Raw genomic sequence first — 13,558 nt, forward strand, 5'->3', positions numbered from 1 at the left:
TACAACCTGACAGAACAGTAGGATTTCTGGCAGGCTGGTTCCAAGCCTGGTCAAAGGTACTTAAGCTTTCACAATATTTGGTGATTTATTAACAAGGTTTGATTTCACACTTAGAAGACAACTGCTGAAGTAATAAGCATGAAGTGTTACTAACACATTAAAAGTTTCTGTATTTGTTACAAGCAGTAGATTAATCTCTAGTTAGGGAGGAAGGGCATTTCAGAAAGAACAGCATACACACAAAAAAATTTACAGAAGGATTACAGTTAAAGAATTTTATGTCAATTGTAAAATACAAATGCCTTCATACAGAAATGAAAATACTGGTAAATTAAGCTACATCTTGGCTGGAAACAGCATGTGTCAGTCAGTTACAGTGTAATGGTTTTCTCATCCATTGAACACAATTTCTCAGTAATAAGTTGACTTTTCTAACATGACCCAAAAATACTGTCCAAGTTCAAAATTACCCCAAGGACAAGTTAAACTACATGGCCTGGTTTTACGCAAGCAGCAGTGTAAGAAGGCTGGTGCCCTATGCAGGTGTGTCAGTGTTGCAGCTCCGGGGTGCGGAGCTCATCCTCAAACATCTGCCTGGGCCCAGGGGTGAAGGAAGGCAGAATTTTCACAGGGTCTTACCACCCCAGAGCTGCTGACCTTCATGCAACTTGTTGAAACTTCACTATCTTGACATCTTTCTTCTGTCAAAGTTGCCTGAAATTAAGTGACAGGTTCATGAGCTGCTGGGTGGAGAAAGTGTCATGGTATTGCCTGACCGAAGAACAGCGCACAGACAACCTGAGGACATAAGCTTTGTTTCTTAGGAAGTAAGGCTAAAAATACATGGGGCTAACCATTCTGTAACAGGTGGTGGTCTGGACTTGCATGGTTTTTAGGACTTCAGGTACAAAGTTTCTTTGGAACTAGGAAAAAATCCACATCCAGAAGAATAATACTTTTTAAAAAACAGTTCTTTCAGGTTTTTAGAACATACATCAGGTTTAGGCCAATTTAGTTGTGTCAAATCCAGGTAAATTTGTGTTTAGATCCCCAGCCTGGAATGCTGTTGTGTTCTGGCAGGTTTCTACATACATGTGATAACTTCTGTCCTGCTCTGCCTGGGTAAAATTGCCTCAGGTGAAAACTAAATAAGGAGTTTGGGACCAGACAGGTGACTTGATTTTCACAATTGCTATGCACCCAGGCAACTGTAGACAAAAGTTTTCCTGGTCCATTGTTTTTGAAAGCAGGCTGGCTTGCCTAAGGCCTGCAGCCTGAGACAGCCACTTTGGAAAACGTTTGAAAAAACTCGCTTAGGTTTTTGTATCCATAATCTGTTTCATCTTTATGCTGTGTTTGCCCTCCAATTAACTATCTTTTAAGAATACTTTCCTGTTTTAATTGACTTATAGAAAGATTTTGGCAGATGGTATTAAAAAGAGAAAACAAAGGTTCTCCAACAATTTTTTTATTACCATTCTTGAACATTTGTAATACCATCAGCATGGAGATTCATGTAGTCCCATTCCATTTTAAAATGCTTATGGATTATGTAACTTAAAACAATTACTTATAGTTAAAATTGTTCTTTAAAATAATTTTATTTTAGTAAAGTATCCATAAAATTTTGAAGATATTTCTATCCTTGGTTTAAAAACTTCGAATTACAAACATATGAACAGATTATACTTTTTTTTTTTTGTAACTAGAAAGACTGGAGAACACTTAAACAGTATTTGTTTTTCCATCTGAACACATTTCTACTTTTCAGGTTGTAGTTTGGTCTCACATAGGGCTAGTTTCATCCTCAGGTTCTTAATGGATAATTAGATAGCAGCTGTAGTTATTTTAAAGGAAGTTTTTATTTGAAAATGAATAGACATTAGACTGATTTACATTTGCTAATTTGCAGTAAGACTGAAAATTCTTGAGCTCTTGGTACCTTTTTAAAGCACTTCTTTTTTAACAAACACTTTGTTCACTCTTTAAAGGCAGTTAGTATGTTTTTTAAGAAATACTTTGTTTCTGAGTGATATAGCTAAGGAAAATTGCAACTGATGAGGAGCAGTTTCTTTCATTGCACAGATACAGTGGTTTCCATAACGATGATTATTCCATCATTTCTGCCTCTGTTCTGCACTAGCACTTGTGAGCTTATTAGAAATTTCTGTTCTGGTTTTAACTTTCCATCTAGGCCACTAAGGCTATGTGTACGTTAGCGGGGACTGGCAGGTGTGCGTCTGTGGGCAAAACAGTTGGTGCCGAGGCCATTCCTTCAGCCCTCACAGAGGAACATGAGTTTTACGCTTTCCAGATTCTGCCGGGATGTTGTGCCCAAGCACCCTCCAGAAGCCTTCAGGAAGGCGAATGGGCACAGCAGGCTGTCTGCAATGATCCTTCTGCCATTCAAGGCCAAAAGCAGGCGGTAGATCCAGAAATAAATACAGTCATACGGGAGAGAAGGGTCTAGTGAGTCACTGATGACAGTGATATCCCAGGTGGGATGCAGGAGCAGCGCCTCCCGCATCCTGTTAAAGCCAAGTTCCTCCAGACTTTGGGCAATCTGTAACAGGCTTGGGTGAAATCAGCTTTGGGCCCTTAGATGGCTAAAACCGCAACGGTGTTGTGCCAGGGCTGCTCCTCTTTCTGGCAGCCGGACAGCGGCTCGCCATGATTTTGCAGCTTCGCGCCTCAGCTGATGCCGTAAAAACACAGTTTCCCTGGGCCCAGAAGCAGCGAAGATGGAACAGCCACGGGCCCAAGAGGGACACGGACACGGGCAAACCCGCACTCCAACAGCGAATTCGAGCCACTCCTGAAGCAGGCTCGGCGGGGCTCCCACCGCCGGGGGGCTGCCACCGCTGCGACCCGCCCGCCCCACCCGGGCCCCGCTGGCCCGGAGGCCGGCCGCCCGCCCCGGGGCTGCCAGTGCGAGGGCGGCGGGGCAGGCCCGGCCCAGCGCCCTCCTCCGCGGGGCAGCGCCCGCCGCCTGCGGCCGTGCCGGCAGGGCCCGCCCCCCGATCCGGGTACCGCCGCCCCCCGTGCCGCGGCGGGAGAGCGGCGGGGCCGCGCCCGGCCCGCACTCGCTCTCGCTCCCTTTTCCGGACCGGCCCGCCGGTACGTAACGGGGGCGGCGCCGGGCCCGGGGATGGTGCTGCCGCCGCCGGCGACCCCTGCCGGGGCGGCGGGGCTGGGGCGGGCTGCGGGGCGCGCGGACTCCGCGGGGCGCCAGCGGGGCCCCGGCGGCGCGGGGTGGCCGGGGCTGCGCGGCTGCGCTCCGGCCTGGCGGCTGGGCGGCCGCCGCTGCGCAAAACCCGGTGACACGAGTTTCTCGCATTAAAACAAAAATATCCCAAGGTGTGGAGAAGGTGAGGGGCGAAGGCTGCGGCCCTGCCATCGTGCGGTGCAGGCGCGTGTGCCCTTCACCCCCCGCCCCCCCGGCGGTGCCGCTGCCGTACGGCGCCGTGCTGCTGCGGCCCCACGGCGCGGTAACTTTGTACCGCCAACAACCCGCCGGTTGTTCCAGCCCGGCGCTTCTGCCACTTCCGAGCAAAGCACGTCGTTTGGGTAGATTAGGAGAAATCTCAAACTCCCCACTGTTTGTTGTTGTCTCACGATTTCAGGAGAGCGCAGACATGTCTCCCTTCGAAAATAAAGGACTGATACTGGGCGTGATGGCAGGGACGGCCGGAATAAGCCTGATGCTGATTTGGTACCGTAAGATTCGAAAATTCGGTGCAGCCGAGTGTGTGCCTGCGTTCCCAGATGTAGGTGACAGGCTTAACTCTGTGGGCTTGCAAAACGAAGCTCCTAACGAGCAAGGAGCAGTGATGGTTTTACATGGAAGGCAACTGCAGATACTAGAAAAATTGAATGGCTTGCTAGTAAGCGTGGACGAACTGAAGAGAGAGGTGAAATTTCTGAAAGAAGCTATTCCAAAGCTTGAAGAGCTGGTTCGAAATGAGCTTCAAGGGAAGGGAGATATTCAGAGAGTTAGCCCATCACACAGAGCAACAAAACGGAGAAAAGCTGAGACATCTTCTGGTGCACCAGAAACTACCAGCTCTGAGGAGGCAGAAAGTGAAGGAGGGTAAGTCAATAATATTTTATGTATACTACAGTACACATGCAGTGCAAATTACGTTGTTACTGCTGTGAAACTTTGTAAACAAGAGCTGTTTTAAAGTTTTATGTATATTTTACATTTCTCTATATTCGGGTGGAAATACCCAAACAAAAACAACCCAACATTCAGATTAGTGATTTTTAGACAGAGGAAACTGGGTGAAACTCTGGGTGACCATCTCTGAATCTGCACTATGGCTGAAGTTGGCTTAATGCCAAGCATAATTGAGATTTGTAAGGGCGAATTTGGTAACGATCTGATGTGGTATTGCTACATAGCTGTGCAATGAGAGGCAAAGTTCAGAATAATGGTGCAATTTTAAACCTGCTTCTAGTAAGAAAGTAGTCTTGTCTTGTGCCTCTCTGACAGAGCTTGTCCAAGCTGTACGAATGCGCTTGTGCTTTTTATAATTGTCTTCTGTGGACTGTAAAGATGAGTTGTTACAGTGTTCTGCCTAAAGGTATTGCATGCTATGAAAACTGTCCAAATGCAATACGTGTACAGACGGCAGTATGGTTATGTGTATTGGCTGTTGTATACGCTTTCTGGTGGCTTAAAAAGTAACCAAGGGATTTGGGATACTGACGCAGTAAGGTAGAAAATGCCTAGTTTTGATCACACCTTGTAGTCCCATTGGGGTTAATGGGATCTTTTATACATGGGAGGAACATGCAGAAGCATCAGATGTACCTGGAACCCAGGAGAGGAACCATATTCTTGTAGTCTCAAATGTTCCCTAATATACCCTCCAGTAGTAATGTAAAAATGGTGATAACATTACTCTCCCGTAATTGCAACTTTGTTTTGACGTACTCAGATTAGATAGTTACGTGCAACTTAATGAGGGTATGTTTATAGCAACTGAGTTTTTTGAACCATCTCCTCGGTGTGTTATACGCACCCATGTAGGCAGCATTATGTCTGTGCATTGCCTATCTTGAGTCACTTTTTTTCTCTAAAGATATATTAATTAACTGTCATATTCTGAAGACAGCAACATGCTGCATATAATAATTACTGAATTTATTTTTTAAGAGTTCCTGTGGGCAGGGTTTCTTGTTGTGTTACATCCCAGCCCACACACTTCACAAGACTCAAATGTTAATACCATATTTTAAGATCTGTCAGTTCTACTATGAGCCAGTTCTTTATTTTAAGTATTCAGTATGGACAGAGATATTTAAAGACATTCCTCCTTCACACGGTGTAGAAACATTTCAGTTCTATGAGTTTCTCAGGTGGTTTTATCCATGAATTGGTTTGCAGAGGCCTTTACGTTATGCATAAAATATTTGGAGATGTAGATAAGGGTAAAGGACCAGTTTATGAGTAATCAGTTCACAGGTGCAATATGGGGCTTATTCAACACCCAGCATTTGAGAAGATCCTGTTTTTTGGTCAGGATTGCTGCGCTGCTGTTTGAGAACTAGCCAAGGAAACTTGTTTCTTCACGTTCTTCTGTGTGACAAGCTGATGAGATGATCCAATATGAGTGATTATAGTGTGCAAGAGCTTTGAATGTGTCCTTGAGAGAGGCCTTCTCTGACATGTATTTGAGCACAGTCAGAAGGAAGTAAGATAATTCAAGGTTATAGATAGTGTTAGTCATTTGGGTATGTGCTTTTCCAATGCTACTTTTTAATCCCTTTTGAAAAGAGGTGTTTTTTTCCCTACTAACACCTTGTACTTGATATGCTTGTTTTGGGTATCTTCTCTAAATTCATTTTGTTAAAGTAATTTTCTTTTTGTACTTTTTTTCTTCCTCTTGCAGATGGAAATAGGTTGTTAATCCTAATATATGTACACTTGCAGTGTATATAGCTTTTTCTGAGGTCTTCTGTAACCATAATGACACTGGTGCATGTTCTGTGAGAGTTTGCTGTGACAGGCAATAACAATAATATTTTTTTTTCAGTTAATGTGCATCACCACTTCATGTGCTGTAGGTATAACCATGTCTATTGTTTTATACTGTTCTGTGGTGAATTCCACACACAATAATGTATTCAGCTGCTAGTTTGTGCACTAGAGAAATAATTTTTCTTTTTGTTACAGATTAAACTTCTTTTCACTTTGTGTATTCTAAAGTACATGCAACATGTTTCGCTGCCTCAGCAGTATTTTTATGATCTAGAAGATAGGATTTTGCTTGTGTTAAGCACTTCTGGTTTTAAGTGACAAATGGGTAGAAGCTGGGAATTGACAGATGAAGTAATCTTAAGAGTTTTATGGACTTACACTGGATGACTACATTGGTTTCAGATTTGTAAACTTCTTCCAGAAAAGCTTTTAATGCTACCTGTTTTTTCCATAAAATATTTGAAGCTGACAATCTCTGATGTGGTCCTCACCGCTTTGGTGATATTCTGGTCATATTCTCAGTGTCACTGTTGGTATTTAACACCTTTGGAAGAGAAGGTTTCTGTTTTGCCTTTCAAAATTCATATACCTCTCTAAGAGGAAAAATATCACACGCTTTTTAATAAATGAGATGTTTTTACATAATGACAGGTGGCCTGAATGGAAAGTACACTGAATGGATGGGACATTGACTGAATGCTGAAGAGCCTACGATTTCTAGTCTGCGCTTTTCTGTATTCTATTCTTAACGGTTTGTTTCAGGTTTCCATCATGTACTAGTAAAACCTCAGTCTTTTAACATTTGAGAATGTGTAACAAGCACTCGTTCATTTACAGAGTAAATTGTTTCTAGATGATCACCTTGGATGGAGAGTGTCACCTAATTCTCCTCTTCATAGTTTTAAAGCTGTTTCCTTCCTGATACAGCAGTGATGAACCATTGACATCAGTGTCGTGTTTGGGATGGGTCTTCAGCTGGCCTGGCATCCAAGCTTTTCAAGTTACGTTTGGCTTCAGTCATCAGAAGATTCACCACAGTAAACCCTTTTCCTACAGATGTTTTATTTATAATTTTTCCTTGAAATAGTTTAAACATTCAGCAGGAAGAAACATTTCCCTTGTCTGCTTCTGAGTATCACTTCACTTACCATTTCTTCATTTTTTCATTTATTTTTGCTGCCCATTTGTTTTCAGTGCAGCCCTCAGCTGTCCTAAGAATCTGATTTGCCAAACTTTTCCTCAAAAGCTGCTTGTCATTACTAATGGATATGCACTCTGCTGGATCATACAGTGCAAATTTGATCCAGATCAGCCTGTGACATATAATCACCTTTCTATTGAATTAGCTGGAGCAGATGAGAAGGTGTTTGTGTCAGCTTGTTATTTTTTTTAAGCTGGCAGAGAGACAACAGATGATATTTGATCTGTCTAAAAGCTGAAGTGTTGTGAACAGATGATACCTGGTTAGGGCCAGTGTCTGCCCATTTACAGGCAATCCAACACAGGTTTTGAACCAGCAAAGTGAGTTTATACCACAGTGGTGTTTTATAACATGTACCTCAGGGTTTTTTTAATCCAGTACTAGGTGCCTGGATTTACTGAGTAGCTTAACCACAGTGCGGTGAGTCTCCAGCACAGTTCTTATTTGTTCTTTGGACTTTGAACAGTCCCTTGTGATCCAACTGAGTCCTGTTGGTTGACCATTGCTCCTCACATTCTTACCACTGTTTTTCTCTTTTAAATAAAATCTGTTGGTAATAAAGGTGAAAACAAGTTGGCACTGACTGTAGATGCTTTTAAAGTTCTTTCATTTTCTCAAATATTGGTCCATGTGTTTATCACATGTAAATATTCACTTTTCTGTTTATCATCTGATAAAACCTCTTGTAGGAAAATACCAGATAAAATTGCAAGTGTCAGTGCTGTTATAGGAAATATTTATAAACCAAACCATAATGACTCTTCCTCATTTTTTTTTTTTTAATTTCCCTTTTGGATTACTGTCATCAGCCCTAGTCTCCACTTCTGTTTGTGCTGGTACTGATTTTTTTTTTTTTATAGTATTGCTTTTCGTAACATTTTTTTCTAAAATTGCTATCCTGCTAGCTGCTTTGTTGACGTCACTTATCAAGCTCTTACCATAGTTTTCTATCAGTATCTGTTGCACTCTTATTTTGTCCTTAAGTAGCTGGAAGGACTTCCTATCTTGTAATAAAACTGGCTTCAGTTCAACTTGGTGAAGTACAGTTTACCCAAGCTGTTAGAAAAAATCCTAGCTGTTTATTTTTTAGAAGCCTGTATTGCCTTCTTAATGTTAGGTGTTCATGCTTAAAACATCTCAGCTATGATAAGGATCGAACAGAGAACTAGTAAGAAAATTAATGTCATCAGAAACAAAATGTCTAGTTTGCCAAAATGGCTGAAGTGATATTAATGTTTTATACTAGATTAAATTAACTTGCTGTCATTTTTACCCCCGTGACTCCTGAGCAATGTAGGAGTTTGCCTGGCATGTGTGACTAGTGGGGTGGGAACTCATCACGAATAAGTCATGAAGCCCTTGCCTGTCACCTTGATGCTTTTTCCTGTGGGAAATGCTGGGAGGCAGCAGTGTCAGCTCTGGAGCCGAAGTAGAAGAGACAAGGAAGAGGCGACCCTCTGAAGGCGCTATGAAGTTATTTTTCTGAGGAAAGAAAGGAAGAATTCAGAGTAATGCTGGTACATCTCAGGGGTAGCTAGCACGCTGAATCTTAAGCACTAGCACTTGTTTGCACTCCCTTGGACATTTTGGTATCAGGACATTTAATTTCTGGCCTTCTTATGAAAACCAGTATGCACTTCGGATCAAACTTGGTGAAGACTGGAAACATTTTCTTTCGTTTGAGAATGTTAGTCTTCTCTGTTGGTTGTGCCCTTTAGTGTCGCTCCATCTCTTCTCATCTACATCAGCAGGCACAGGGTTGTATGGTTCGTTGCAGTCCCTAGGAATTACTGGCCTTGCCTACACTGAACAAAATTATTCAATGCTGTGTTTTTCACTTCCCATAGGTTGTTTTATAGGTATTGTTTTGCCTTCTTTAAAGCCAATTGACAAGTAAATTGAAATTTATGGCACTTTCATCAATGTTTAAGAGGTCTGCTCCACATTTAAGTTCTTTGAGAATTCATAAAGCAGACAGAGGAGACAGGAGAGAATTTCTGAGGACAATGGAGGTGAGAGGGAGTGGGGAAGAAATGACCTGTCCTCTCTGCTGTTTCTCAGCACAAATGTGGTCTGGAGATCATGTTTCAGTAGAAGAAGTGGAATGAGGAAAGGCTTGATGCAGTATGGTCTGATCTTAAAAGATTATTCTTCCATGGTATTTTATAATTATGGCTTTATATGTGGCACATATATATATATACACACAGGTTTATAATTATTAACTCCTTATGGCTTTACATCATCTGTTAGATAGCAACCTACTTCACACTTTTTCCTTTTGAGTGTCTCTATGAATATTCTCATATGACTGATCTGATGTCATGTGAGTTTGGTGTTTGGCCTCACTCTGATGTTTAACCATGACAGTTTGATACAATGCTGCTGAAAATCTCTGCTGGGCTAGTTTGGAGTGACAAGGCTTGGCTGTCAGCCCAGCCTTGGCCTTTATATTTTGGCTGGGAGAGTAACATTTCCTAATAATCACTTTTGTCTGTTTTCTAACATTGGAACGGTAGTGATCATAGAAATCTTAGGAAATGTTTATGCAGTGAAGATAAAGATGATGACATCAACACTGATTTCCAGACAGTGATTCCTTACTTTCATATCTACCTGCTTAGGTTCCATTTGATGCAGTGCCCAAATTCTTGTAACTAAAGACATACAACTGCAGTAATGTGTGGGAATTTGAAATTGCCTTAACTGCTTAGCTGTTGCTATTTTATATTAGGTTTTATTACCAGTTTTATTACCCTTATTTTAGGTTGGTAATTGCACAAATCCTCAGTGCATTTATCTCTTTATTAGGGGGGCTGGGGCATCCAAACCATTTGTGGAAAGGTACTTTCCAAACATACTTCACGTCATAGGATTACATATTAGAGCTAGAAGACTGCCCCCCTCCCACCAAATCCCTTGCACTTTTGGTCAAGTTAGTGTTCTTACAAATACAGCCTATATATGATGTAGCTCTGCACCCACTTCAGTGTAACTATGGAAGAACAAGATGCTGTGCTTTTGAAGATGCTTCAGAAAAACAAAGTAAGTGTTCGGTGACTTAGACTCTGGAGGATACAACATAGGATGTATCATCAACTTCATCATAATTAAGATTATGTGAAACAAACCTGTAGGAATCTAGGAAGTTTCCCATCTCTGCTCTGCTCCATGTTGTTTTCCAGTTTGAACATGTACACATGTTTTATGTATGTATTGTTTTACCTAAATGTATTCTGACTCCTCTTTCCCACATTAGCGGGTTAATTTTGCAGTGAAACTGTCAGGCCATGTCTAGCACTTTTGTACCTTGATAAGCAGTTGTACTTCTTCATTTATAGGCTGTAAGTATATCTGCTCATGGTTTAGTTCTGGTCACTTCTAAAAGCAACACATTGGAAACAGAATATTTAGGAGTCATGATTATTAACCTCCATTTATACTGCTAACATGCTGTACTGGTAGTATTGCTGGAAAAAAATTTTTCTATATTTTGACTGTCATGGCCTACTTTGATTATTCACTTGCTTAATGTGTATGGTACATTTCATGCTTTTTCTGCTCAGTTACCATTTAAAGAATCTCTGAACCTGGCAGCTGATATTTTTACATTATTATTTCTCATGAGAGCAGTATTTTCTAAAGCGGCAGTGCAGAAAATAGGCTTTTCTGTCCATTTTTTGTACATAAGAAAAGATGTACTTTTAAAAAATAGAGCCATTCAGCTGCTCCTATATGAAATTGGAGTACCCTAATGTACGCTCAGCACTTTGGACAGTAAGGCCACCTGCTTATCTCTGTATGTTATTTATGGCCTTTGTAAAATATTCCTTTGTCCTTGACTGCTTGTGCTGAGTACTTGTGCACTAAACATAATGAATTAATATAAGCTCTTTCCCAGCTTCAGGCATTCTGACCCTCAGAATGTCAAAGTAAAGGAATTGGTCACAGTGGTGGTACTGCTTATATTTAGATCTTACAAGTGTTTACCAAAACATTGTGTAAGTGATTCTTAACAGCACTTATGGTTTGGTCAGTAAGCTCATTCCTATTTAAAAAAAAACAAAGAAATTGAGGTAAAGAGTTGAAGAGGCCTAGTCAGGGTTACAGAGCATGTCTTAATACACATCAGTGATTTAAAGTGTTCTGCATTTGAAACACAGGGATACATGTGTTTCTAATATGCATCTGCATTTTTTTAATGCAGTATTAGGCAGCAGAATGGTGTAATTACTTGCCTGTTATGTTTGGAATATGGTTGTGCTGTCCCTTTGAAGATAAAGGTTTTGTAATAATAATTATAAGCTTGTAATAACAATAGTAATAATAAGCTTGATACTGTGAATAAAAACTCCTTTAAGGTTGGACAACTGGAAGAAATTGTGCTCTGAAAGTTTTGCATTTGAATTTAACAATGCTTTACCAATATTTTTAGAAAAGATGGTTATTATTTTCTGTGATTTTAGTTATCTTACAGCTCATACTGATTCTGAAGGAGACTCTGAGGAAGAAAAGGGATGTATCGAATCACCCGATGCCATTGTAAAATCAGAAGAAGGGGAGTTATTTAATCTTTTAGAGCAGGTAGACAATTTGCACAAGGGTTCAGAAGATGATAAAAAGGAGGGCTTCAGGCTGCTGCTTGAGAAAGATGACAAGGTATTAATGGGTAAACTTAATATTATTTTGCTATTAAGTCATGCTTTGCACTGCTTTTGAGAATTCCATTAATACAAGCATTAAAATGCACACAGGAATGGAAGATGAAATTGCATGCCTATTTTTAAAATACAGTGAAAAAGAAATATTTCAAGGTGGCATCAATATTCATGTTGGGTGGGCACAGAAGATTTATTATTTTATATCACATCCGGGCTCAATAAATGCAAAATGTTGTTTGATTTATGTATTCTTGTATGCAACAAAGAAATTATACTTACTTTTACTGGTTTCAGAATGGTCTATGTGAGAAAGTCCTGCGTAATTAAGCAGTACCCAGACCTAGTATTCTCAAGAAATCAAACTAGGAGCCTGTAGCCTGCTTATACCTTTCTGGTGTACTTCATGTGAAGTTTTCTTTTGATTTTACTCTGCGCATATGTAACTCCAGATAAAATTTCAAAATGGTTTCACATATAGCGCTTAATTCAGTGTATCAGTTTCTTCTGATTTGGCAAACATTAGTTCTGATTATGTTTTCATTAACGTATTGAAATACCCAGGAAGGTAGATGAGATACTAATTGTGAGTCAGTGTGGTGCTTATGGCATCCCTGAAGAAAGCACACATCACATCATGCAGGGATCTGTCGGCTTTATCTTTTTATTTTTTTATATTAAAACAACTTTAAAACTGGTTTATGAAATAAAACTTCTTTAGATGGCTCAGGGTATCTCCAGAAGCTGTATTATATTGTCCTTAGGTCATGAAAAGTTCGTCATCTGGTTGTTCTCATATAAACTAGAAGCAGTATAGAAGGATGCAAAATAACCAAAAATTTATGCCATATTCTAATAACCTGTTTTAAGAATTATGAAAGGAAACTGTTTAAATCACATTCTGATCAGTTTAATTACCCAGCTGTCCTCTACTTTCAGTATGAAAACTGTGTGGACTTTCTTTGGAGACTTGCACGTGCTTATGGAGATCTGTTTGAGATGACTGCTGATGCTGAGGAGAAGAGGAAATATGTAACTGATGGTAAGTAGAGGAAAAACGTTTATGTGGAATGCCATCTGAATGTGGTGAAACCTGCTTTGAACTTTGGTTGAGTTTTCCAGTCCAAGGAATTTCCAGTCCAATAAATGGGAACATTTGTGCTGTAATAATAATGTTTTGTGCAATAAACTGCCGCAGTATACAACTTCAGGGCATTGTTTCCTCACTGGAGAGATTAAAAATCATTGAAGGAGAGGTATTGTGGGTCATAATTGAAGGCTGTTGACCCTGGATGGTGTCTTAAAATCCCGTATTTTGTTGAGAATCAGATGGATGCACAATGTGAAAAAAGACAGATGCTGTCAGTGCAGTTTCTGAATTACATCTCTGGGAGAGCACGAGGAATAAAGAAATAAATGCCAAGGCAAAGTCAAGGTTTGTCTTTCAGCTTTCCTGTGGCAAAGGAGCACTGCTACGTATCAGCTGCCTCTTTTGTGGGGATGGTGGGGCTGAAACTTTGTGATTCTGGAAAAACTATTACCCAGAAACAGCAGCTGTGTGTGACAATTTATATTGCTTCCAGGCATCTCTCCTCATGTGTCCTGTTTGACAGCTTAACCTCAACAAAGTTCTGATTTTCCTCTTCACAGCACTTTTTCTTTGTTGCTTTTAAAAGCATTGCCCTCTCTTTCACTGTCTGGATGCATATTGGC

General features: G+C 40.7%; 1 protein-coding gene across 1 annotated transcript in view; it reads left to right on the top strand.

The window, feature by feature from the left end:
• Nucleotides 1-2,289: 2,289 nt before the first annotated feature.
• Nucleotides 2,290-13,558, top strand: part of RMDN2 (regulator of microtubule dynamics 2) — a 50,843-nt gene continuing 39,574 nt past the window's right edge. The window contains exons 1-4 of the mRNA XM_056357384.1: nt 2,290-3,117; nt 3,624-4,090; nt 11,654-11,846; nt 12,785-12,887. Coding sequence (XP_056213359.1) covers nt 2,671-3,117; nt 3,624-4,090; nt 11,654-11,846; nt 12,785-12,887 — 1,210 coding nt within the window. The 5' untranslated portion in view covers nt 2,290-2,670. The remainder of the gene's footprint in view (nt 3,118-3,623; nt 4,091-11,653; nt 11,847-12,784; nt 12,888-13,558) is intronic.

This window comes from Falco biarmicus, chromosome 12, assembly GCF_023638135.1.
Source record: "Falco biarmicus isolate bFalBia1 chromosome 12, bFalBia1.pri, whole genome shotgun sequence".
NCBI classification, from domain to species: domain Eukaryota; kingdom Metazoa; phylum Chordata; class Aves; order Falconiformes; family Falconidae; genus Falco; species Falco biarmicus.